Source organism: Rhinolophus ferrumequinum, chromosome 19, assembly GCF_004115265.2.
Source record: "Rhinolophus ferrumequinum isolate MPI-CBG mRhiFer1 chromosome 19, mRhiFer1_v1.p, whole genome shotgun sequence".
NCBI lineage: Eukaryota > Metazoa > Chordata > Mammalia > Chiroptera > Rhinolophidae > Rhinolophus > Rhinolophus ferrumequinum.
This window is the reverse complement of record NC_046302.1, coordinates 35,585,676-35,613,296: the sequence shown is the minus strand read 5'-3', so window position 1 is coordinate 35,613,296 and position 27,621 is coordinate 35,585,676. Positions and strand designations below refer to the sequence as shown.

The 27,621-nt window shown below is 34.9% G+C and overlaps 1 protein-coding gene across 2 annotated transcripts in view; it reads left to right on the top strand.

Annotated features, from left to right (window-relative positions):
* Positions 1 to 27,621, top strand: part of RIT2 (Ras like without CAAX 2) — a 320,231-nt gene that overhangs the window by 124,503 nt on the left and 168,107 nt on the right. For both annotated transcript variants that reach the window (XM_033135663.1, XM_033135662.1), the window contains one exon: positions 11,530 to 11,603. In XM_033135663.1, the coding sequence (XP_032991554.1) occupies positions 11,530 to 11,603 (74 nt within the window). The remainder of the gene's footprint in view (positions 1 to 11,529; positions 11,604 to 27,621) is intronic.

Genomic DNA, 27,621 nt, shown 5'->3' with positions numbered 1-27,621 from the left:
TTTGTAAGAATTCGTTACTTATTCTGAATATGAGCCTCTTGTTGCTACATATACTTTGTTCCACACTTTCACTTGATTTTCCTTCTCTCAGTAGTGACTTTGATGAACCAAATTTTGTTGTTTTAATGTAGTCTTACTTTTAATAAATGTATGCTAACTTGTTAATCTTTTACTTTAGCATGTTTATATTAGTCTTACCACTCCAAGCCATGAAGGTATTCTCCTACAGTATCTCCTAGAAGCTTTATTGTTTTGCTTTGCATATTTACACTTATAATCCAACTAGAATTAATTTTATTGTATATTGTGAGGTAGTAAAATTCCATTATTTTTAATATTTATATCTGATCAACAGCCCTGTTTATTGAAAATATTTTATTTTTCCTATTGCTCCGAAATGCCAATTCTGCCATCTAAAAAAAAAGGTTCATTAGTGTGTGGATTCCCTTTTCTGTCAATTTATTTTTCTATCCATATACCAATATCACACTATCTTAACTGCTGCAGATCAAAAGTGAATATTGATATACGACAGAGTTTATTACTCTGTTTTGAGATTGTCTCAACTATTTTTGGCTCATTTCATTTCCATATTAATTCAGTAATTGGTGAATCTCGACCCTCTCCCCAAATCTGTTGATATATATTTATGAGTAGATCAATTAAGGGAAAATTGACTTTATTAATATATTGAATCTTCCAATTCATAAATGTAGCATATACTTCAACTTATTTATGTTGTCTTTAATTTTTTTTCATGAAGTCTTACAGCTTCCTAGGTAGAAGTCTTGCAAAACATTTGAAAGACTTATTTTTTGAGATTTGATATTGTTGATGTTATGGCAATTCATACTATTAAATATCTTCATTTCTTATTTATTTGTTGCTCATATATATGGGGGAAAAACCCCTTTTTTCTATGTTGGCTTTGTTGCCAGAAACCTTACTATAATTATTTATTCAATTTACTAATTTATGTAAAGAATCTTTGAAATTTTCTATATACCCAAAATACAATTTCCATGAATAGTAACATTTTTGCCTTTATCAACTTTATTCATATCAGTCATATACTTGCCTAGCTGAATGGGTTAGAACCACCAGTATAAAGCGAATAAAAGTATTTATAATGAGTATTCATATATTGTATTCAATCTCAAAGGGAATGGTTTTCATATTTAATATTTGTGTTAGGTTTTGTTTTGATACCTAGTATTAAGTAAGGCAAGCTGCCTTCTATGCCTAGTTTGCTAAGATTTTTTTTGTGGGGGAGTGATGGAATTTTTTAAACATAAGAATATTATATAAATAGAATCATACTGTATGTAACCTTTGGGGATTGGCTTGCTCAATTAGAATGATTCTCTGGAGATTCGCCTAGGTTGTTGCAAGTTTCAACGCTCAGTTCCTTTCGCTGTTGGGTCATATTCCACTATACGGTTGTATCACAGAGTACATAACCATTCACTCATTGAAGGATATTTGGTATATTTCCCATTTTTAACTATTATGAACAAAGCTACTATAAACACTGAGAACTTTTTGTTTGTTTGTTTGTTTGCTTCTTTGTTTGTTTTAGTATACTGTTATGTGAACATGAGTTATTTCTCTGCAATAAATGCCCAGGAGCACAATTGCTGCCTCACGTATTAAATGTAGAATATCTATAGCTATATTTTTATCTATCTATATCACTATCTCTATATCTATATTTATATCTATCTATATTTATCTCTCTGTATCATCTGTAAAGGTCTACAAGGTATGATCACAAAATATGGTGAATGTTTAAATTAAAAAAAAGATTACAGTAAAACACACATTGCCATTAATCCCTCTCAAAATACTCCCCTTTGTTTTGAATACACTTATCCCATTGTTCTTGCCACTTTCCGAAGCAGTTCTGGAAGTCCTCTTTCATAAGTGTCTTTCGTTGTGCTGTGGTGGCTGCCTCGATGTCCTGAATTCACTCAAAACGTTTAACTTTCATGGTCATTTTGACTTTGGGGAAGATTCAGAATTCGCATGGTGTCAGATCAGATGAATAAGGTGGATGAGGACACACCTTAATGTTTTTATTTGACAGAAATTGCCACAGCAGAAGAGACGTGTGAGACATGGCACATTGTCATGATGGAGGATGAAGTAAAGACAGGAAAGAGGACTTCCAAAAATGCTTCAGAAAGTGGCAAGAACAATGGGATAAGTGTGTTAGAAGTGAGGGGGGAGTATTTTGAGGGGGATTAATGCAATGTCTTTTACTATAATTAATTATTTTTAATTTAAATATTCACTATATTTTTATCACACCTCATATCTATTGTTTTATATATATACGTATATATATATATATATATGATTTTTAAAAAGATAATGTTGTCCAGAGTTGCAGTACCATTTTATGTCCCCACCAGCATTGTGGGAATAATCCAATTTTTCCACATTCTTACCAGCGTTCAGTTTTGTCACCATTTCTTAAATTTCAGCCATTTTTATAGGTATGTCCTAGTGACATAGCTCATTGTAGTTTTAATTTGCAGTTACCCAAAGCTAGTAATCTTTAACATGTTTTATGTGCATATTTGCCATCTATATTTACCATCCTATTTGGCAAAATGTTTCTTCATCTCTTCTGTTCAATGTCTAATTAATTGTTTGTTTGTTAAGACTGAGCTTTGAGAGCTCTTCATATATGCTAAATACTAGTCTTTTGTCAGATATGTGACTTGCAAAGATGTAGTTTTTCCCACTCTAGTTTGTCTTTTCGTACTCTTAATGGGGACTTTCACAGAGCAAGGCTGTTTTTTAAAATTTGAATGAAGTCCAATTTATAAAGTTTTCTTTTTACAGACAGAGCTTTTTGTGCAAGTATAAGAACTTTTTGCCTAGCACTAGATCCTGAAAATGTTTTTCTATGTTTGTCCTGAAAGTTTTATCATTTTTCATTCTACATTAAATCTGTAATCCATTTTATGTTACTTTTTGTATAAAATGTGAGATTTAACTCAAGAGTATTTTCCCCACTGTGGATGTTTAATTTTTCCCACACCATTTGTTGAAAAGGAAACTTTCCTCCATTGAATTTCTTCTTTACTTTTGTTAAAATGTAGTCAGTGCTATTTGTGAGTTTATTTCTGGATTCTCTGTTCTGTTCCACTGATCTATCCATCTATACATCTGTCAATATCATGCAATGTTGATTACTGTAGCTACATAAGTCTTGAAATCAGGTAAACTGATTCCTTCCACTTGATGTTTCCTTTGAAAAATTGTTTTGGATGTTCTAGTTCCGTTTCCTTTTCATAAAAATTTTTAAATATTTGTCCTGTCTCTCTCTCTCTCTTTCTTTCACACACACACACACACACACACACACACACACACAAATACAATCTGAGAATTTTATAGGAATTATGTTAAATATTTACATCAATTTTGGGAGAATCAATGTCTTTACCAGGAAAATGTTATGCCTCTGTATTTATTTAGATCTTCCTTAGTTTCTTTTCTTACTGTTGTGTAGTTTTTAGCATGTAAGTCTGGTATGTGTTTTTTTCTGCACCCATTGGTATTTTCAACCTGTCATTTTCTTCTTTGCCGAGTGACAATGTGAGGCAAAAAGAAAACCCAGTAATTCAATACCATGCCATTCCTTGGGTCCTGAAGTTCCTAGCTAATCTGCCTCTTTCTCTCCACCTTTCAGAACCTTCTTATGCTTGTTTTAGATATAATTTCCATGGTTTTGTGTTGTATGTAGTAGGGAGCATAGGGAAAAGGAGATCTATTTCACCTTCCTAGAAGTAGCAGTCTTGGAATAAATCAAACCTCTGTCACTAGATGTTGTCATATTGTATCTATACACACCAGAGATTTCCTGGGGCCCTATCAGAGGTGTCCATCAGGAAAGGGGAGGAACCTGTAGGACTCTGGCACTCCCACAGTTGCTCTGACCATACAAACTCTTTTTATTTCTGTGAAGGGATCATCTGCATTTGAATTCATTCTATCTTGTAAAACTTCTGGAAGGCAATCATTGCAGAGATTATGGCTTTATGATCATGGGGGCAAGAAAGTTAGCACAAGAGATGCCATCATGACTTGCTGAAGAAGCTGGGGAGAAGAGAACATCTGCTTCTTCTCCTCCTCATCTCAGAACAACAATAAGTGAGGCAGAGCCAAAGGACTTAAGACATTCATCGTCAGTATCGGTCGTGTAGTCCTTTTGCCGCCCATATCTACCTGACATAAGAAAGTCATGGAATCAGGTTTCCCATTGGTCCCTCTATCCTCTTACGCTGAAAAGAAAGATTTAAAGTGCTCTAACACTCGACGGATGTCCTGAAACATTTTCTGGCTTTGGGGAAGAACATTAATTCGGCTGTTGTCTCATCCGCCTCTCGCTCAGACTGCAGGTTGACTCTTTGGAAGACGATTATTATTTGTTGTCAAAGTTCTTTCCATGGGCTTGCCCTTGCTCTGAGAAGACATTGTTTGGAATGGGATCTTCCAGTAGCATCCCTTTGCAAGTGCAGTTCTCCAGGTAGTGCCCTGCTGTTCCACAGGAAGCACTTCAGCTTGTACAACCTCACTGAGTGTGATGTATTGGCAAGACCTCCTGTAAACCCTCCAGAGTGAATGTGGTTGGACACTTGGCATCAGACTTCTCAGAGCAGTGACGTTGGGCTTCTCTCTGGGGGCATCAGGGAGATGCTGGTTGGTATAAACCACCCCACTAGGATCTGCTTATACGTCTGGGGGAAAGATTTCAATTGCTACATAACTCATATCAAAGGAGCCCTTACCTGCCACACACCTACATAAACTTGACTCAACTGTCATTTTACAGTATGGAGGGAAAATCCCTATACTGCTCATGAATTTCCAGGACTTATTTTCTAATGGCACCTCTTTCTTCATCTCTTATTTCCATCATGGGGAAGGTGTTCTTATTCACGCTGAGATATCTCAGAAGCTAAATTTACCCAGTTTTCACAACCTTTTTGAAACCCAATAAGCATGTATATTCTTACTAGATTTCACTGAATGCTTAGGTTCAAGAAAAGAGATTATACTAGAATGCATGCAACTCCCTTTCTCTTTTCTTAGCCTCTCAGTCTTCCTCCTTCCAAACCCTGTTTTCTATCTGTTTCCTTTAAGGACTGACCTCAGCTCAACTTCAACTCCTCTGGGTGTTCTCTGCTGTCTTCCTAAATAAGCACATTTCAAATGTTCCTAGTGCCGTATTCATTAAAATACTGTGTAATTGTCTGTTTAGTTTTGTGTATTCCCTCAAGTTTAAAATCTCTACGTGAATACAAATCAAGTCTGTCTTTTTTGATATCAGAGTGTGCGGCACAGATTACACACTCAAATACTTATTGATGTCAATATTGACAAATATACTGATACATTAGATTTTTGTCTAATTTAGCCATGATTTAACTGTTTGTTCAGCTTAAAGTATTCAGTGCAATATGTTCTAAAAGGCTTCTGCTTTGTAAACACACACACACACACACACACACACAAGACTATTTAAGCAATTCTTTGAGAAAGATCTTATAAATAGATTATTCAAGCCTTTATATTTTTATTGTCCTTTTTTAAAAAAAATGGGTTGATGACTAATATTTTAGAGATGTATACTAGCTCAGAGTTACAGAAATATATCTTTACTGTAATACTAATTATCATACATTTCAGATTTTCTGGTAAGCCATATAGGAAGTATTCAACTATCCTTAATATTTTTTTTTAAATAATCTAATGAAAATTCAATGATAACCTAATATTTTTCCCAATTACATAATATGGTTTTGAATTGTTCTAAAAGCATACTTACAACTAAGTTATTTCAAAGTGATTTAAATACATGTTTGTTCTGCAAACAAATTAAAAGACTTAATTTCAGCAAATTATCCAGAATACCTTAAGGTTTTTTAATTAATTAAACACTTTATATTTTTCATGATTATTGAAAACATATCCTGCCAAATCCTCTGTGATTTACTTGGTGGGAGGAAAGCATTCCCACATGGGTAAATATAAATAGAAGTGATTTAGTTTTAATATAATTTCACGGTTAATTTGAAGCAATATTTTTTAAATATCACAATAACATGCCTTGAGTTTAAATTGTGATTTCTTTCTTTTTTTTTTAAAGCACCATCATATTGGTTACTTTTATTGATCCTGTAGAGGAACAATACATTGTATTGTTATCTCCATCTTATAAAAAGTCAAGTGGCTGGCCAGTCATACTATCAATATTTAGTGATGGATTTGAGGCTTTAATACAAGCCTTTGGTGATTTTCTTCAGGTAAAATTTGTCTGGAGAGAAAGAGTGAAGAAGACCCATCCTAAGAGAAGCAATAATCTGAACTTAAACATTAGTGTTATCAAATGGATTTTAAGATTGTAGAAGGTGGCTTCATTGTGCTTTACTGTACACACAATATAGCAGGCTGCTGCTACCATTTTTGCTTGATAAAGTTTTGTGTACATTTGGCTTCTTGCTTGGGAAGATAAATGAGCTCACTTCAGAACTGGATCTGTAAGCAGATGATGGAATTTCAGGGAGGTGTTTGTATGCATTCCAGAGAATGTTTCTGTCACTGAATTTCTTCATGGGAGATCTCAAAGGGAGTGGATGGATGGAAACTGAGGGAAAGACTGTTTATTGGGAGGAAATGAAAGGCATTCGTTTCTATGGAGCCCAGCCAGGTGACCTAGATTCACAACACTGGAATATGGACTCTGATGAACACTTTTTAAAAGAATGAAAGAAATCTTGGATAGAGGGACTGGCTTAATTTCCAGCCAATTCACATCAAGTCTCTTTGAAGGGGTTTTCTGATCCCAGGAGAAGCTTTCATTTGATATACGTTTCATATGCTGGGTTTATCTAGGGTTCAGATAATCACACAGAGCAGTTCTCATCTGGATTACTCTGTGTGCTCCTGGCCTCAGCAAGCTCTTTTTGGGGCCTTGAGTTGATATAAACAAACGGGAAACCTGAAAGACTTACATGTGATCTTAGGGTCACAACAACATTTTCAGAGTAACTATTTGTATTTTCCTATGAAATTGAAAAACAACGCTATGTATCTTCAAAAAATGTTGCAAGTAATTCCACAAGATTTACCTTTTGTGAGAGGAAGATCAATGAAAGTACAAAGAGCAGTGGAATGAAAAATGGAAAGATTGTGTGGTTGCCCATACACTGAACTGTGTTAGAATAGAGGGAGTTGCTAAAACCACACTAGACTGACTTCCCTGCAAGTTATATTTCCTACAGCTTCATCTTCCTGGAGCATAGTCATAAGGAATAAATTTCCTTCAAGATAGGCTGTGTGCCATATAAATTTTTGGATCTTAAGATCCCATTGCATGTATGTTTGTCTTCCACCAGGATTGTGTAAGTTCCCTGAGAGTAGAGACCATAATTTTGTGTGTGTGTGTGTGTGTGTGTGTGTCTTCTTATCTCCAGCCACTAGCAGAAATCTAATTTTTGGGAGGTGCTCAGTTCGATGCATTGTAAAAGTGCCTCTTGCAATTGTTCATTACTATTTTCTAACAAAAAGTTGTGAAAAGAATCATTTATCTGTGTTTCAAAATCAACAGTATAAATAATTACCGAATTGTGCCAAATACAATGCTGTTCGAAATGCTTTTAGTTGTGATTTAGTTTGCTGTTTACTTATACCATAAATTGTGGATAAAACAAAATAAAGATTGTAACCAGACTCCAGGAGTTTATGAGTTCCAGGCTAAGTGCCAACCATGGTTCACAAATGATGGTATATTCACTTTGGTATTTGAACAAGTTGAAATATGTAGGATGGGATTGGCATGAATGAGGAAATAAATGGATGTCATGAAATATGATTTTCAGATCTTACCTCAGAGCTTCAGACCCAGATAGTCACTGTTTTCACTTAAATAATACACAGACATGGCAAAGTCAACATTACCAAAACTGAACTTGTGGTCCTCCTTCTTTCTTCCTTCTCTCAGTAAATGTCATAACTATCTGCCCATTCTGCAAATGCCAGAATTTGGAGAGGCTCTCTTCCATTGTCCTCCTTTTTTATCCTCCATACATTACTAAATTCTATATGTTAAATCTTTTAGACATCCTGCAAATCTATCAGCTTTCTTTCAACCGTAGGGCCACTATTGTAATATAGGCCAGTATCACTTCTCACCTAGATTACTAAATATCTACTGAATCATTCTAGTCTTCCACTTTAAAATTGATTAATCACATTTCAACCAGATGAGCATTCCAAAATGCACATCTAACGGTGGCATTTATAGTTGAGTTCAAGTTTCTTAAAAACAATGACTATACTTAACTCTTATTAAACATTCTCTACATACAATGTAGTGTGTTGGATGCCTTCCATACACTAACTCACTGAATCCTCTGAACAACTCCATGAGTTCAATACAAACATTCTCATAACTTTTTCAAATGAAAAATACACATTTTACAGAGATCAAGTGATTTTCCTAAAATAAGACAGCTGGTAGTGATAGAGCCAGGGTTTAAACTCAGGCAGTCTGACTTTATATGCCCTACTCTAAAATATGATTCCTGAGAGAAGTGGCTTTGCAGGTTCTCTGCCCATTTTTTAATGGAATTGTTTGGGTTTTGTTTTTGTTTTTGTTTTGTTGGAAGACATATAAATAGCCAACAGATGTATGAAAAGATGATCAACTTCACTAGATTTTAGGGACATGCAAATCAAAATCCCAATGAGATACCAGTTCACACCTGTCAGACTGGCTATTATCAACAAGACAAGTAATAACGAGTGTTGGAGAGATTATAGAAAAAAAGGGACCCTCATACACTGTCAGTGGGAATGTAAATTGGTACAGCCACTATGAAAAACAGTGTGAAGTTTCCTCAAAAAGTTAAAAATAAAATTACCATCTGACCCAGTAATGGCTCTTCTGGTTATCTACCCCAAAATTTTGAGAACATTTATCCATTAAGATACATGTACCCTTATGTTCATTGCCGCATCATTCACGGTGGCCAAGATATGGAAACAACCAAAATGTCCTTCAATAGATGATTGGATAAAGATGTGGTACATATATACAATGGAATATTACTTCATAAGAAAAGATGAAATACTGCCATTTGTAACAGCATGAATGTATCTTGAGAATATCATGCTAAATGAAATAAATCAGACAGAAAAACTCAAAAACCATGTGCTTTCTCTCATACGTGGGATATAAAACTGAAAGCAACAAAAAAGACAAACAAATAAACAAAAAACTCATAGACACAGACAACAGTTTAGTGGTTACCAGAGGGGATGGGGGTAGGAGGAAGGTAAAAAAGGGTAAAGGGGGTCAAATATATGGTGATGGAAGAAGGTTTGACTTTAGGTGGTAAATGCACAACGCAACATACGGATGATGCATTATGGAATTGTATACTTAAAACCTATGTGATTTTATTAACCAATGTCACCAAAAAAATTTAATAAAAAACATGATTCCATGTAATATATTTATAAGCAAGTCTGATTTATCTCTTAACTTTCATCTATCAACATTCTCTTTCCTAAAATCTATGACTTAACCATGCTGAAATTACATAAGTTCTTTTTTTGTTCCATCATCTTTATAACATCTGGAATTCTGGCTTTCAGTTTTTCTTTCTCTCTTGCTTCACTTTCTCCTAACTCCTAATCAGAGTAGGTGCTACCTCTTCCAAGAGCATCCATTGAGTTTCCAAGTATATATCAGAAGATTGAAATCATACGAAGTATCTTTCCCAATCACAATGAAATGAAACTAGAAATCAACAGCAAATGGAAAACTGAAAGACCTACAAATATTTGGAAATTGAGGGACCAATGAATGAAAGAAGAAATCACACACAAAAAAAAATATTTAGAGATTAATAAAAATGAAAACATATTTCTATACTTATGAGATGTAGCAAAAGAAGTAATGAAAGGAACATTTATAACTATAAATGTATACATTAAAAAAAAGAGCTCAAGTAAGAATCTCACTTAACCATTAAGCAACTAGGAAAACAAAGAAAGAAAGAAACAAACTAAACCCCAAACTAATAGAAGGAAGGAAATAATAAAGATTAAATGAGAGATAAATAAAATCACGAATAGAAAAACAATAGATAAAATTAATGACACCAAGAGTTGCTTCTTCAAAAAGATACACAAAATTGACAAACCTTCAGATTGACTAGGAAAAACGTTTGCTAAAATAAATAAAATGAGAAATTAGAGTGCAGATATTATACCAACCTTACAAAAATAAAAAAATATATTTATATTAAGAGAATTATATGCAAAAGAATGAATTTGTACCCTCATCATATAATTTGTACCAAACATCATATAAAAATTTGTACCAATTTGTACCAAACATCATATAAATACTGAGAATTAATTGATGACATAAAGGCAAGAGTTAAAATTATAAAACTCTTAGAAGAAAACTTAAGGTTAAATATTCATGACCTTGAATTTGGGAATAGATCTTTAGATATAACACCAAAAGCATTAGCAACAAAGGGAGAAAAGTTGATAAATTGTACTTTATAAAAATGAAAAACTTCCATGTATCAAAAGTTGTTATTAATAAAATGAAAGGATAACTACAGAATAGAAAAAAAAATTACAAACATACATCTGATAAATGTTTAGAATACAGAATATATAAAAATCTCGTGTAAGTTAATGAGTACACAAACACATTAAGCATGTGTTTTCAGCATGTAAGTCTTCATCTCCTTGTTTAAGTTTATTCCTAAGTAATTTCTTTTGATGTTATTATAAATGGAATCAATTTCTTAATTTCTTTTTCTTGTTATTCATTACCTTTGTGTAGAAACTCGACTGAATTTTGTGTGTTGATTTTGTATGCTGAAGCTTTGTTGAATTTGTTTAGAAGTTCTAATAGTTTTTATTTGCTCGTGTGTGATCTTTAGAGCTTTTTACATATAGGATCATGTTACCAGCAAACAGAAAATTTACCTCCTTCTTTTCCCATTTGGATGCCTTTTATTTATTTTTCTTATCTTATTGCTCTGGGCAGAACTTCCAGTACTATGTTAATTAAAAGTGGTTAAAGCAGGCTTCCCTGTCTTATTTTTGATCTTAAAGGAAGAGCTTTCAATCTTTCATTACTGAGTATAACGTTTGGATACGAACTTGCGGTGCACGATTAAGAAAGACCTGACACATTTGTTCGGTGATTTGTTTCTCTAGGTAACATGACCAATGCACTTCAAATAAAGAAATTCTCCCGATGAAGGAGAAACACACCTGACTTCACTTTAAGCAGAAACTCCATTTCCTATATTTTCCTGTGTTATGTCTTTCTCATTCTATGTACTCTACTTAACTAGAGCATCTGATTCTTTTACTTAGTAATCTATTTAAAAAGTCTTCTTTGTTATGAAATCTAAAAAACTAATCATGGCTTTTCTGTAAAATGTGTTCAAATGTAAATTTTGTCTTTTGTTTTTTCAGAAGATGCTTATAAGACCCAGGTTAGGATCGACAACGAACCAGCTTATTTGGACATCTTGGACACTGCTGGTCAGGTAGGTAATTTTCTTGAATCTCTCCAATCTCTGAGGCCAGTTTAGGCTTTAATTTCAAATACACTTATCACAAAGAAGAAGATGAGTTTACCTATTCAAACAGGAAAAGAACAAGTTTTCAATGGCAATCGGGAATTAAGAGAAGAATTAATAGAAAAATGTGACTCATTGCCAACTGGAATATTTCAACATTCCTTTAATTTTCTAAATATAAATGTGTAAGTGTAGATGTAATGTTGCTAATGTGATTACAATACTAATGAAAGAGTTTATTATTCTTCCTCAGAAATGAACAAAACTTTGTCCTTGACCCAAATCTGATGATGGTCTTTATTAGAAAATTTAAGTGCAGATGTGCTTAGCATATATGTTCAGGAACCAAGGTTAGGGAGTAAGTTCAATGGAATGGTAACATAGAAAAGATTCAGCATAATCAAATGCATTAGTTTATAAACCTATACATAGGAACATAGAGAAAGAACTATGGGGAGGAGGAGGAAGAGACAATTTGTGTGACATAAAAATAAAGATAGAACTAAAATACTACACAATAATTATAAATAAAATGAGATGAAAGGAATCAGTTAAAATATTTCAAAGCCTTGCAGTATTTGGGAGGAGGGTAGAGGTTTTCTTTACTTCATGCTTTTAAAATAATAATTAAAAAAATATAAATATATCTATTAAATGCCAGATATAAAACAAATAACTTTCTATTTGTTATTAACCTACAACTGCTCTAAAAAATGAAGTCTTAAAAAAGGTAACTAAAAAACTAGCAGAGGGGAAAGGGAAGAATCAATTTTGAAAAATGATTACTACAACATTGAAAAGAAAGAAAAAAGAGGAAAAAGGAAAAAGGAAACATAATATAATAAATAAATATAAATGTATCAGGAATCTGAATAAATGGAATTAGATATGCCTCTCCCAAAATAGGCAAGTAAATTGGTAGCAACATATTGAATCAAAGAACAAAACTCACCTGTATCTGTTTGGTTTAAAAGAGACAAAAGGGTACAGAAAGGTGGCAAATCAAAGAATGATTAGGAAAAAACAGTAGGCAAAAAATAACCATACCTAAAGCCTGTATTAATATTAATATCGGACAAAAAAAGACTTTACTGAACAAAGCATTATTAAGATGTAAAAGTGTCAATTGGTAATAAAAATCATCAAAAAGATGAAAAAAAATTCTGGTCTATAATGTCCCAGACAAATGGAGCAAACGATACAAAAAAATAAATATATATTAATCCCAAATCATGTATACTGGAAAATTTTAATGCACCTCTGTCAGTAAGTGCTGGATCAAGAAGTAATGTAATTGTAGAAGATTTGAAAATACATCTAACTTAAATAAAATGATGTAGTCAATATGATAGCAAGCATTCTTTTCACATACATTTGCTGTTTATGCTTTTTATTGATTTCTAATCTAATTGCAAAGAATGTGGTCTGTAGAAGATTGGTTATTTGATTATGTAGAATTTTATATACTGTGACTTAGAATGTGATAAAATTTCGTAATATATTTAAGTTAGGGGTTACCTCTTGAGGAGAAAGGGAAGAATTGGGAAAAGGGAGAGATACAAAATAGACTGCAACTATACATGTAATGACTTATGTTTCCTAAAGTTCTGATTAAATATAGAAAATTGTTAATAGTTGAAAACCTAAGTGATTGATACACAGATCTTTATTATACTATTTTCCTTTGTACTTAAATAATTAATTTATATGTAATTAATATATTTTTAAATGTTGTGTTATTTCATCTATTTAATGTAAGTATTTAAAATAACTGCATTAACTGGAATATTCCTATCGCACAAGCCACTGAAAATAGGTGATCTCCTTCTATATTTGAGACATATCAAGACTATTTGAAACCCATATATTAACAAACTCATTTGTTTCCAGGGAAATTTGGAAAATAGACTTATGGGGAGAAAAACTTTAAGCCATTGAGGACACTTAGAATGGAAACATTTCTATTGGCTTAGGGGGAAAAATAGCTAAACCGTGAATTATATAAAAATCTGTAAAAGATATAGAGGCCCATCAGAGTGTCCTTAATAATTCAGTGTATGTAAAATACAATTATGTGAGATTATATGTCTGTACATATCTGTGTATATATATATCTCACATTCTCAATTTGATTAATTTTGCATCCATAGTGTTACAATACTGGATTGATTGTTCCATAGGGAAACAAAATAAATAAAATCACTGTAGTCCCTGGCCTTAAAGAGCTTATACTTTTATTTTTTGCACTTTTTAGAAAGAATCTACCCCAACCTGAGAAAGATGTCAAATATTATTATGTCTTTAATCATATCACCTCTTTAGCTTTCTCTTATAAACAGTATTCCTTATCCAACTATGTTTTAAGCATCTAATTACTTACCAGTGATATGTAGTACATTAAGATTTATATTTATCAGTTATATTTTTAGCTGAAATTTGGCTCAAAACTAAACTTGCCAAATTAAAAAAAGAAAAACACAAAAACACAAAGATTTAATTTAGACATAGTATAAATGCACTAAGTAAAATGACTTCCAAGATTCTATAAAATATACTTTTGATAGAAATAGCTGAAAAACATGTCATTCAATGACCTCATCATTCAAGTCATTTCCCTCAGCATTGCATTTTTTTGTGGCGGACAATGCTAGAGTTTTGCATCCTATGATTACTGCTGGACCACTGTGCAAACAGAACTTTCACTAAAAATAGTCCTTAGTAGAAATTCTGCAGTTGATTCATAAATATTTCTACTTAATATCCATGTAAATGACTATAATTGTGAATATTTAGAGATCACCTATGTTAGTTCCTTTGTTTACAAATAAGGACACTGGGGCTCAGAAGAGGTAAGTGGTTTACGCAAGGTGACATGGCTTCTAAATGCCATCTGTGGAGTGATCCTGGTGCTATGTCCATGAGTCATTCCTGAAAGCCTACAGTAATATAGCTCCATTATCGCTAAAAGCCATCTTTATGAATAGTACTGGACTATTCATGATTAGGAATGCTTGCTCTTTGTGCATTACTTTTTTGAGAATGTCAACGATATTTTGACTGAAAGAGTCTTAGCTGAAAACCACCAGCACAGAATACTGGCAAGAACAATGATTCAAAAATTCAAGACAGTAAAATCAAGGAAGAATCTGAAGGAAAAAAAATGTGATTAGTGTAAGAGTTTGTTTACAACCTTCTTTTTTTTTTTAGCTTTCTGTATATTTTGCACAGAGGATTTATCTTCCCTAATTCTAAATATTGGGTATTTGTTTGCAGAGTTTCCTTAAGTTACATTGTCAATATATTAATCCATTAAAAAAGGATTTAGATGATATGAATAAATAACAATATTGCATCTATTTGGCAACTATGTGAATAATCAAATTAGCAAGAACCATAGGGTCAACTCATACGATTTGCTATAACTCTTGTATAGTTATATCGGGGGGGGGCTCGGTTAAGAATAAGTATTCAATGAAAGGGAATGAAACATTTTCGCATACGACCTATATTTTTCCCACATCTGACATAAATGGGATATGTAGAATTAGACAACATTTTATTGTCTCTATGATTCTCTTTCTTCCCATTTATTAAATAAAGAGGTAAGATTAAATGTTATTTAAATCATTTTGTGCTCTATCATTCTCAAAACTGTTTCCTTCCTTCAACAGTGAATTATTATGTATTAGACACTGATTATGCCCTCTCAACAGTCTCTCTGACAGATTCCAACAAATTTGAAAAACGTTTCCTGCCGTTAAGAAATTTGCAGTTTAATAGTGGAGGCAAGATATACCTGGTTTGTTAAGAGAAAATGTCATTTATGTGTCATAAAGGTAGCTCTCAATTAAGCTAAAGAATGAAAATGAACTATTTTTACATAGGAAAAATGATAACCAGAGAAGAATAATATAGGAGGGCTTCTTCCAACAAACTATTAATTTCACCGAGGAGGTGTATTTATACACATGCCTTCCAATTATGAGTCTGTTAAAAGAAAAACAAGTGGGTAAAATGCTTATCATCACAGACATTCTAAGAGTAGGACATTTTGATGATAAAACCAAAGGTGTTACAAAAACTTTTTGTTTGATTTCCCTTTTTTCTTCCTTCAAGAATGTAACAATATTGTGACATTAGAAATTCTTTCTGTGTTCTAATGTGGGGAATAGAGAGTGAGAGAGATTCTGGGTGGGTTTGTAGCCTCCTGTATATCTTGAAAGCTATGAGGAGTCACAACAGGAAGAAGAGGAAGGGAAATAGAAAAACTTGGTTCTTGAAACTAAATCAAAGCTTTAGGAAGAAGCTTGATGTTTTTTTCTAGGTCATATTTCTACACTTTACAACCCAAGTTGGCAGGTTGCAAACATATGTGATAATAAGAACATTCATTTGTCTGGTGTGACCTATAGAACCTTGGCATGGTAAACAGATTGCAGTAGAAAATCACTTGGGAAATACCAGTAGTCCTTACATACATCGTAGCTAACACATCAAAACATAAATGGGTCAGTTAATCCCCTTTTAAAGATTAAAAAATCTTTTAAGTGAGGGACTATGTCTTCTTTTATGTCACTGTCTATGTCTGGTGTCTTGTTCGGCATATTATAGGTGTTTCTTAATCATGTAACTTTTTCAACCAATTGGGAAAGAAAATAATTAATCTAGATTTATTTTTTGATTGTATCTATTTATGTTTTTTTTTTTTTTAAGACTCCTGGTGAATATTTGGTGCTAAACCTATTCTTATGCCTAAGAATCTTCAAGGGCCCTAGAAAGTGTGTGCTGAATTTCATTCGAAATTCAGAAACAGATGGAGTTTGGGGATCTAAATTTCTCCATTAGAAATCAATTCTGCAATTAGGCAGCAAAGCTGCTGCAATGCTCTCATTCAAGGAACTTGGGTTTATTCTTTGGTCCAACTACCAGTAAATAGCATGTGGATTTTGACTTTAATGAGTAACTGGAGACAAACTGTGACCAAAAGAATTGGAAAATATATTGCCCCAGAGCCATTAAGTACCTTCAAAGTAAGTAAGAAACGTCTTCTAATCAATAGAATTGGATGAGGAGCCACTTAATATAGGATTATCCTGGAGACTGTTAAGTTTATTTGCATTCTTAAACATGCTCTGAATTCTGAATTCTTTTTAATGCAAATCAAAGTGATAATGAACATCTCATTTAGAGATTACTCAAAGTTATAGGGGGTCTATGTTAGAGTAGCAGTTTAAAACTAAATGATGAGTCCACTCACTAGGGTAACGAATATCTGTGGTATCACTAAGAAATCAAAAGACCTGTTTTCCCTGCTAGGCTCATAAGCCAGACATTTTGCACCCTGCTTTCAGCTTTGAAGCAAAGCTGTTTGACTCCTAAAGGCTCTTCAGATAAACACGTGTTCATTCCCTAAACTTAATACTTATGTGAGTTGCTCTGACAGTTAACTGAGGTTATTCCAGCCTATTATCCAAAAATGCTGTTCTCTCTTCCGGAATTAATTCAAGCTTCAAATGAAAGCTAAAATATCTTATCTAATGGAAATCCAAAAAGCATTTTTATCAGTAATATTGTAATGGCTCATAAACTGATTCCCCCCTTTTAAAACAATAAATAAAACTATAAAAAATGGTTTTAAAACCGTTTTAAATGGGTTTCCCCTTCCTACTTTCTTTGTTGTTTTTTCCCTACTTTAAGGCAGGAAAGCCCCATTTGTGATAAAATGCAAAGTGCTATTATTACTTTTCTTTGCATATATCCACCTTTGATTTCAAAATCACGTTTGCTCTTCTGGGAAACCCGAAGTGCTTCCTTATATTCTACACATTCCTTGTATAGAATGACTGACTATTTTGCTTTGGGCAGGTTTCATATATACGTTTGGTAGAAGTCTGCCTTTATAGCTACCATGTGCTCACCCCAAAACTTTTCTCTCTTTTATTCTTATACCTGAAATTTCAGAGAAAAAAAGTACTGAGTTATAGAGCAACAGAAATTGGCACGGCGCAGAGGAGACAGACATTTTTGTTAAGAAAGAAAGAAAGGAAAGAAGGAAGGAAGGAAGGAAGGAAGGAAGGAAGGAAGGAAGGAAGGAAGGAAGGAAGGAAGGAAGGAAGGAAGGAAGGAAGGAAGGAAGGAAGGAAGAAAACTGTGATGAGCTAAAGCCAGCCAAACATCATTTTGTCATGAAACTACAGAAAGTCAATGGAACCAATACATTTATAGGCACTGTGGTGCCAGTGCTATGTCAAAAGTATGCCATCTCTCCCCTTTCCAGAGAAGCAAAATCAATAGGCTATCTGTGTAGACATAGATATAGATTAGATATAGATTAGATATAAATGATATAGATATAGATTGATATAGATATAGATACATATAGATATATAATAAGAGGAGATTTATTATAGCCCACACAGTTATTGAGGCCAAGAAATCCCACACTCTGCAGTCTGCAAGCTGGAGAATAAGGAAAGCCTATGGTGTAAGTTCAAGTCTGAAGGCCTGAAAATTGGGGACCTGATGGTATAAGCCCTGACTGAGTCCAAAAGCCCAAGAAACAAGAGCTCCTATGTTCTAAGGCAAGAGAAGGTGGCTATCTCAGCTCAAGCAGAGAAACAGCTAATTCACGCATCCTCCACGTTTTGTTGCACTTGGGCTGACAGGTTGGATGATGCCACCCACACTGGGAAGCGCCATCTGCTTTACTCCGTTCACCAATTCAAACGCTAACCTCTCCCAGAAACACCCTGAAAGATACCCCCAGAAATAATGGTTTATCAGCTCTCTGGGGATCCCATAGCCTCGTCAGGGTGACACAAACAATTAACCATCACAAATACCATTTGGGAAGCTCTTCTATTAATTGATATCAAAATATCTATCACATGACTTCACTTCAGTCTTCATGGTAATTAAAGAAGAATTGCTTCCATGGTGTTGTGGCTCTGGTGAGACCATAGGAAATGTAGCCTAAATAACAGCACACCTGGTAGCTCCAGGCCTATGCTTATAAAACTTTAATTGTGGGGGTCAAGTCACTTATGGGGGTCACATGTCATTACACTATATCAACGTAGCTGTTCTCTTGACTTGGCCATAGGTGCAGCTCCTACCTTGGTCTTGCACTCCAGTTGTAGATAAATGTGTGGTTACAACTGAGGGTCAGTTAGCAGAGCGATGGTATTATTCTAAGCTTGCTTAAGTCTGGAACAGCTTGGGAGCTCTCAGTGTGAATGTGATCACATTAGGGGCTCAGCGTTCCTGCGTTGAACCTGAGTGGATACATCCAGCAACAAATTGGTCAGCCTTACTGTCCAGTCATGTCCGAGACTCCACTTGTGGCGTAACTAGGAACAGCTTTAATAACCTTGCTACCTCGATATTTCATCTTTCAGAGAAGACAGACAATGCAGAATTTTTGTCTCTTCAGGAAAAATGGAAATTCTTGAATTGCTTGTGTAGTAGAGAATTGGAGTAAAGGCGAGCTGGGTATAGAGTGACGGAACATGTATTCCTTTTGACTTTTTATTATTTTGTGTAGACAGCTTATAACGTAGAATGACTTCTCAAATAATCCCCAAAGCTCTATTACTTGTTCATCCCATGAATAGCGTACTCTTGAAATATGGCCCCACATCTGGAATCCTACGAGTCAGTCTCTCTAAGATGCACTGAGAAACTTCAGGAGCATAAATAATAAACTAACAAAAAAACTAACAAACAAGGACTTTTAGATGTTATAAAAATTTTAGAATAAAGGCCATTTATTAAAAATCTGCAAATGTATATTTGGAGAAGTGTGTTTAATAATACAAAGAGGATTTTTTTTTTTCTATTCTGAAGGAATGGTGAGCAATACATTCTCAAAAACTAAAGAAAAGAAAACTATACTAGGTGACATATTTTTCTGGTAAAAGCAAACTATGTAATCTTGATGAATATGTGCGAGCCTATATACCACTGGGATAAGATCTATTAAGAAAATATATTTGGGAAATATCTTCACAGTTTATTAATATTACAGAGCTGTTGTTAACCTTCAGCTTAGACTCATGATCATTCATGAGTTCTGCTGTATACATTGGCAATAACTCAAAGAATTTGCCCCAAATCTTCTGAATTTTACATGCCTTCTAGGATTTTTGCCTATGTAAGTTTGTTCATGATGCTAGGTAATATAAATTTCAGTGACAATTCTTAAAATTTCCTTCTGAGGTGACCCTCAGAACAGTGAAACTTCATGAACGTTCTGTGTCCTGGGAAATCTACCACAGAAAAGCAATGCTCGAACAGGGCTTAAGGCATTCCAATTAATCTGTAGAAATGAACTTTCTTATTATTTGTTGTTGATATCATTTACTTTTTAAAAATATCCATTTTTGTCTCATTACCTGTTTGGGCGTATAGATATATTCATCTATTCTTGGAAATTTACTTTTGCTAAGTTTACTTTACTCTTGAGATACCAGCTGATCGCTTCATCAAGGGCTCCACGTGCATAATGATCTTGCTAGTTATCAGCTCAGAAATTTCTCAGAAATGCATGTCGGGATAAGATAAATGACTCAGTTATTTTCCACGAGCTGTAATGTCTTCACCAGACTATTGATTCCCTTTGGAACATGTAAACCTCTGAGCAATGGTTTATAGTGCAAATAAATTACAGACTTTTATTAATGAAAAAAATCACACAAATTAATCTTAAATGGAGTGCAATGACTTAAATCTGACAAATGACTGGTCCCTATAGCCTGTTAGGAGGACAGCATCATTCTAGCCTGGGCCTTCCATTCTGTTTGCTTCAAAATAGAATGAATCCCTCTTAACAGGTAAATTCCAGAGAGTAAACTGATATATGAAAATTTGCCATAAGCCACAAAGCTGTCATTTTAAATTTAGGCTCTAGAGTGAAAGCTGTAACTGTTCAACTATAGCGTTTAAGAGTAATAGTTTAATTCTTGCCATACTTATTATTAGTATTATATGTATAATACTACATATTATATGTGTGTGTGCATTTTAATCCTTAAAAATAGAAATGAGGTTTTATCTTAAATTTTTTTGAAGTCTTACAAAAGCATTTTATTTGTTGTCTTAAAATGACTATGTCCTAATATTGACAAGTTTCCTGCTAGAGTTTTTAACCCTAGCAATTAAAAAGTCAAACAATATGACTCCAAACTATTTTGCAAACAATAACAATAACTGGTTTAGTCACTTAAATTTTGATTAGGAGACTTTGATGTTTACATGACACTAGACACAAGGAAATAGATGAGCAAAGCAGAGATGGACTCTTACCTCAAAGACCTGCTCTTGTGAAGAAGACAGATGAAAAACTATAAGCTAAGCGAAACTAAACTAAATGAATAATTGCAAACGTGCTAAAAGAACCTTGCCTAATGTGGAAGGTGAAGGTTAGTTGTGGCTTTAAGTTAAGCCATGAGTTTGAGCTCATGAGGCAGATAGAGAGAAAAGGGGAAAAGAAAAAAAAATATTTCAGGTATGGAAACTGGCATGTAGGGATATCTATAAAAGAGGAGAGGATCGTAGGTTTGCACACTAAGAGATGCCTAGCTCTTCTCAGACAAGGAACATGTGCAGGGTCATGTGATAAGATGGGGCGAAAGAGGTCAGTCTGATCATAGCTAGCCAGGTTAATCGTTCTGAATTTTATTCCAGAAGTAACGGGAAGTTGCTGATGACGAGTAACATAGTAAGGGCTCACCCTGGAAGAGTATAGAGAAAGAACAGTAAGAAGGCAGAATACACTGTAGGAAGGTCATTAAGGGGCTTTTACAGAATTCCAGGCAAAGAATGGTGGCCTGGATGGGTGGACGGAGAGAAGTGGCACACTCTAGTCATTTCAGACGTAGAACTAAAATTTGGAAAAAATGTTTCAGAGTGACCAACCTGGAGATATTATTCCAGTCTCGTCATGGTCTGACATTTTAGTATTTTTCATGATCGAACTATATAGTGTTACTTTATGAGACTATTCTGTTACGAAAACAACTTTCCCCCTGATTTTCATGAAAAGCATTCCTAGTTTATTTAGGTGTGGTAAGTATGGGCCGCATTACTATATTAGGTTGGTGCAAAAGTAATTGCGGTTTTTGCAATTATTTTTAACCTTTGCAACCGCAATTACTTTTGCACCAACCTCACACACACTCACTTTGGGCTTGTTGATACTTCTGTACTATTCAGAAATGATATTATACTTGGTGAAGCACCTGGAACCAGCTGAAAAGGACATTTCTAGTTTCTGAATGCATATGTAGGCACTGAAAGGCTAAATACCTTGGTCAACAATGTTCTATATTTTGTAACATGACAGATGCAGACCCTCAGCCCTGTATGGAAAGATAGGTAAGAATCGCTGGAATGCTGTTGCAAACTTACATTTCAGCACAGAAATGTAGATCTAAATTTATAAATCTGCAAAATTTCCAAATTGCTGCTCTTGAAATAAAGTCTTTATAAGAAATTCATTTTTATAAACCACGTTTTTGCCTTGTCAAAATGGGCAGTCCCTGGCTCCAAAGCCTGTGACAGAATAACTCATTCTGTTCTGTTACAGGAGAACTCTTTTAGCCAGCCTTCTCTTTCACTCACCCACCAAGTTAACCGGTGGCCACTACTCTTCTCTAAATCAATCATAGGATCGATCCTGATGGCCAGATTACTCTCTATTCCACCTGCAATTCAGCTTTCCCCATAGGCTTTTCAAGAGTCGGTGATGTTGGTTCCTCAAGTTTGTCCGAGTTTTACATAATTTTGTAATTATAGAATTTAAGCAAGTTACATGACCTGGTAAAACATTGTGAGAAGAGAGTCAACTTTTAAACTAAGTTGAGTATGTTTCAAAATGGCATGTTATTGATGAGTCTTAGCTTCCCCACCTCTAAAATTGTCATTAAAATAGAGGTGGGCAAGATGGTTTGAAAATTTGGCATTAAAAATGTACAATTCTGAACTCTGATGGATTCATAAGTGTCTTAAATTCTTGCTCCTCTTTAAAGATATCAAAACTTGAAAGCATGAATGATGCATTATGGATGTTTTGTGCAAAAATATAACTCCATTTGGCAGACTTATTTTTAAAAGGGGGCATGTTGGCTCACCATCAAAGATTGGAAGATGAATTTACATTTGTATGTTTTAGATGAATATAAATTGTTTAAAGTATGTGACATTTAAAATTATTCCACTTTTTAACTGATGCCGATTGACGAACATTGAGGCCAGATCAGGCCTTTTATTGTGCTCAATGGTCGCTGGCCATAGGACAGCCCAGACATCAAATATTCTTTCCTCGAATCATCAGTAAACATTCTGTCCTTTAGGTCTTTACTTTCCTGGGCTAGAATCTGGCTTCCCTAATGTACAACAGCCTCCATGTTACCTCCTGCCAAACAAACTCTTATCCAGCTTGCTTTCATCACCTCTCTTAGCTGCCTTCTGTGACACCAGGATTCCACTGCAATTTGTGACACATATCATGAATCAAATCTTTTACTGCTGCCGCATACTGCCTGTTGTAAATAGTGATAAATTGAGTACATCTGAGCTTTTGGGGGTATTTTTTCCTCTGCTAGGATCCAAGAGAGTAATAATCAATATAGCACCAGATGCAAACAAACCCTCATCTAAGAGACCGCTGCCTCTTGCCCATTGATGGTGCAGCTCTTTGGAATAATTAAAACAGGCAATTTGACCACAGATGCATTTCTCTTGTTAATCATCAGGTCATTAGCCTTAATAAGATCAATCTGTGATTAGATTCACCGTATCTCAGACCAATGACATGGAGCAGAGAGGAAATCAAATTTCAGTACATGTTTCATTTATCTCTGACCTTCATCTTCTGCCACAAAGCCCGGATAGTCTGTGAAGGTTATAGATGCACTATCTTGACGCCTATGTGATCAAAGATTCAGCAGGCTGACAGCAAAATGGGGACACATAGAAGAATAAAAGGGATGTTTTTTAGTGAGCTGCTCTTATTCCTGGGACACGGAGCCAGGCTTGGCTGGATTACTGCAGATTTGTCCTATTTCTTATCATCATTAGTGTCCTTCAACAGGGATGTGGGACACGGGTAGAAGCTAGTGTTGCTTTTATGGTGCTAAGGAAGGTCGATCTCTCCCAAATGTCAAGGATTGCCTCAAAACCCTGTGTAAACTGAGACCCTCTGGTTCCCCAGTGATTCAATCTTCTATGAACTATTGATATCCAGAATAGGCAAATCCATAAGACAGAAAGCAGATTGGTGATTGTCAAGATCTGGGGGAAGGGGAATAACATATGACAGCTAATGGTTTGGGGGTTTCTTTCTAAGATGATGAAAATGTTCTGGAGTTAGTGGTGACTGTTGCACAACTTTGTAAATATACAAAAAAAGAAAAGAAAAAACACTGAATTATACACCTGAAAATGTGACTTTCATGGTATCTGAATTAAATCTCAATTTAAAAAAAAACATTAAAATTCAAAAACATCATGAGAATCAGGCTACGTTAGACCAATTACATCAGAACATCTTGGGCAGAGACTCAGGCATATGACCAGGGACAAGGGCCTAGCCTCTGCTTTGACATTGACTTTCTGTTTTACGTGGGAAAGCCATGAAATCATAAAAGGTGAGAGAAGTGGAAGGACTTTGTTACCCTCATGCTCAAGCCTTAACCAGACAGTACCTTCTTTAAAACTTAGTTGGATACTGTTTTGAGTCAACTTACACACCAAAGAAAGATTACTCCATAATGAAGGTTTTTATTCTTTATGGGCTGGAGTTCAGGGACCATTAAAAATGCACTGGGAAAATCAATTTAAAAAGCTATGTGGGGGAGGCCAGATGGCTCAGTTGGTCAGAGCACGAGCCCTGAACAACCGGATTGCCCGTTCGATTCCCACATGGGCCAGTGAGCTATTCCCTCGGCAACTAGATTGAAGACAATGAGCTGCCGCTGAGCTTCAGGAGGGGCAGCCGGATGGGTCAGGTGGTTAGAGTGTGAGCTCTTAACAACAAGGTTGCCGGTTCACTTCCCGCATGGGATGGTGGGCTGCGCCCCCCCACAACTAAAGATTGAAAATGGCAACTGGACTTGGAGCTGAGCTGCGCCCTCCACAACTCGACTGAAGGACAATGACTTGGAGCTGATGGCCCTGGAGAAACACACTGTTCCCCAATAAAAAAAAAAAAAAATTAAGAAAAAAATCTTAAAAAAAAAAAAAAGGTTCCATACATATCTCATTAATACTTGAAAAATAATTTTTAAGGAGAATAAAATTTCAAAATACATTCAGTTTCAATCTAGTAAGAGAAGATTCAAAAACTAAAAACTGATCAAGTCTACAGAACTGGAACCTGTAGGAGGTCTACATCTTGAATAAGAAAGAACATGCTTTATAAGGAGAATTATATACTGGACCAAATTTTTATCATTTATCTATCTGGTTTCTTTTGGAAATTGATACCCTCTAGAAATTTTATTTACTATATTCAAAACATGTATAATGTCACTTTATTGAATTTCTCCCTTATTCTTCCCTGCAAGATTTTTTTCTTGTGATTGAAGGAATTTCATGAACATACACCCTGCAAGGGAATCTTTTTCAGCAAACTTGTGAGCCTTTCTTTTCAAGTCTCAGATGAGAAACAGATTCCCTTTGGGAAGATAAAGAAAGCATGCTGTCTGTGCTCAGCCTGCAACAGTGCAGCTAGAAGGACTCTAGATAGCATCTGGTCTCTAGTGTTATTCTTTAGCACTTTCTTTTTGAAATTCCACTCTTTCTGATATTGCTTTTAAATTGTTATTTATACAGATACTTTCAAAGGATGACATTGGGAATTACAACTACATTTGGAAGAACTTGGTATGTTATAGGAAAAGAGACTCGTTAGGGGAATAGCCCAAGTCTTTCAGGTTGTTGTTTACAAGTATGACACACCACTTCCACACATGTCTGGGTGACTCTGTAAGAAGCAAATGGTCTTAACCAAATATTGGGCTGCCGCTATGCTTTTGAACATTCCTTCCCCTGATAGGCTTGAATCAGAGGGCTATGGGAGTCAAACTAGCACTGGCTCCTCTGCAAATGCCTCCCACACTTTGATAATGTCCTTTTTGTTCTCCCCTATTTCCAAAGTAACCATTTGGTCTCCTCTCTGTCCAAAGTAACCACTGTGTCTGGCCTTATGTGTGTATCACCCTCTTTTAGGAAACACTGACATGGCTCACTCGTCTATAAAATATCTTCCCTTTTAATCACTGATACTTGGACTCCCTTTGTCATAAGTCGATACCATCATAAAGGATCAGGCTTTGGGAAGAGATTTAAATTTTATTTAAATTATGTACCATGACTTACAGGTACACATGACAGACTGTCAAATGTATCCATTTCCTCTTTCAAAACTTGTTAAAATTATATTGAAAGACTAAAACTTGGTATTAAAAGACTAAAACTAAGAAAGACAAAGAAAGAGAACAACAGATAAGAGGTTGCAACCATTTGGGGAAGAAACGAAGTGAACAGATGAATAGGGCTGATTTTGTAGACTGGAGGAAACTATAACCTAGGTGTCTTCAGAGGAAGATTACAATGAAAAATAAAGTGATTGATTCTGGAGATTCCTGGAAAAGCTGAGGAGTAGAGGTATAATATACTGAAGAAAGCAGGAATATATAAATATAAAGACAAGAAAGAGAGGATAAATAATGCAGGATAATGTTTACCTCAGAAGAAGAGCCTCTCAGGGAGCAATATATATGAAATTTCAATAGGATGAGTAACATTGTTTTTCTCAGGTTAATCGTGGCCTATATTATTCCATGTACATTTATATACACACACTTAATTTTGTATTTAATAAAATTGTAAGAATATATTTTATTAACTAAAAGAGGATAAGGCTTGAGGTTAAGTATAGAGGAGTTGGCTGGAAATATATGCAGAAGGATAAAGCATTGGGAGGAGTAGGAGAGGTAATTGGTGTTTTTTGGTATAAGCCTTGAAATATGATTTAATTTTTTTACATCTTGTACATGAATTGTTCTGATTGAAAAAAACAAACAAACAAACAACACCAAAAAGCTTAGAACTTCTACGAAATGGTTCTCTATCATGTGAACATGAGAAGCAGATATTGATTCTTCCCTTCGTGTCTATATATAGTCCAAATCTTAAGAAAGCTCCTTTGGGGAACAAATTGGAATGCAGATCAATTTGGATGGAGATTCAGTGCAATTTTTCCTTTTGTATTCAACCAAATTGATTCTTCAAATATACTCTCCACCGGGGAGACAGTTCTCAGCCTATTAAATCCAAAGCCCCATGGGGTTCAGTCCCTCTGCAGACCTTCACTGAGATCCTACCGCAGTCAAGTCAAAGGGGGCAAATTAGTACTTCATCTGGTGCCCCTGTCCCCACTCCTCCATACAGACACACCTTTTGAGTCAGAAAGATGTGTGTGTGGTCTAGTTCCTTTTGGGCTCAGAAGCCCTGGCCTACATCTCAGGGCATCTGATTAGAGTGCCTGATTGTAAGTATTGCTGCCACAATCTCTATTTTAATTTCTCCCCAGCTGTGTGACTGGTTGAAACACAGATGGCAAGTAGAGCTGTGGGAAGTCAGAAGAACTGAAAAAGTGAGGTGAAAAACCAATGAAGCTTTAACAAGAGCAGACTTGTTCCAAGAGATCTAAGCTCCCAGGGTGGACAGGGTTCTCTGACATTCTCATTTATTTTCCTGGGTTGTGGGGTGTAGCTGTGTCGTGAGGTGTGATGGAGAAGAAAGTGGGTGGCTGGAGGTGACTTGAGAGAAGGGTCTTGCTTTCAAAATGTTCTGCTTTCTTTGGATTTGTCCCAAGAGACAGATTTTTCTCTGCTTACCATGACCATGAAATTTATCATTCAACTGGACGCTTTTCAGGATATAAGGGATGTATTGATAAATAGCCAAGACAAATCAGGCA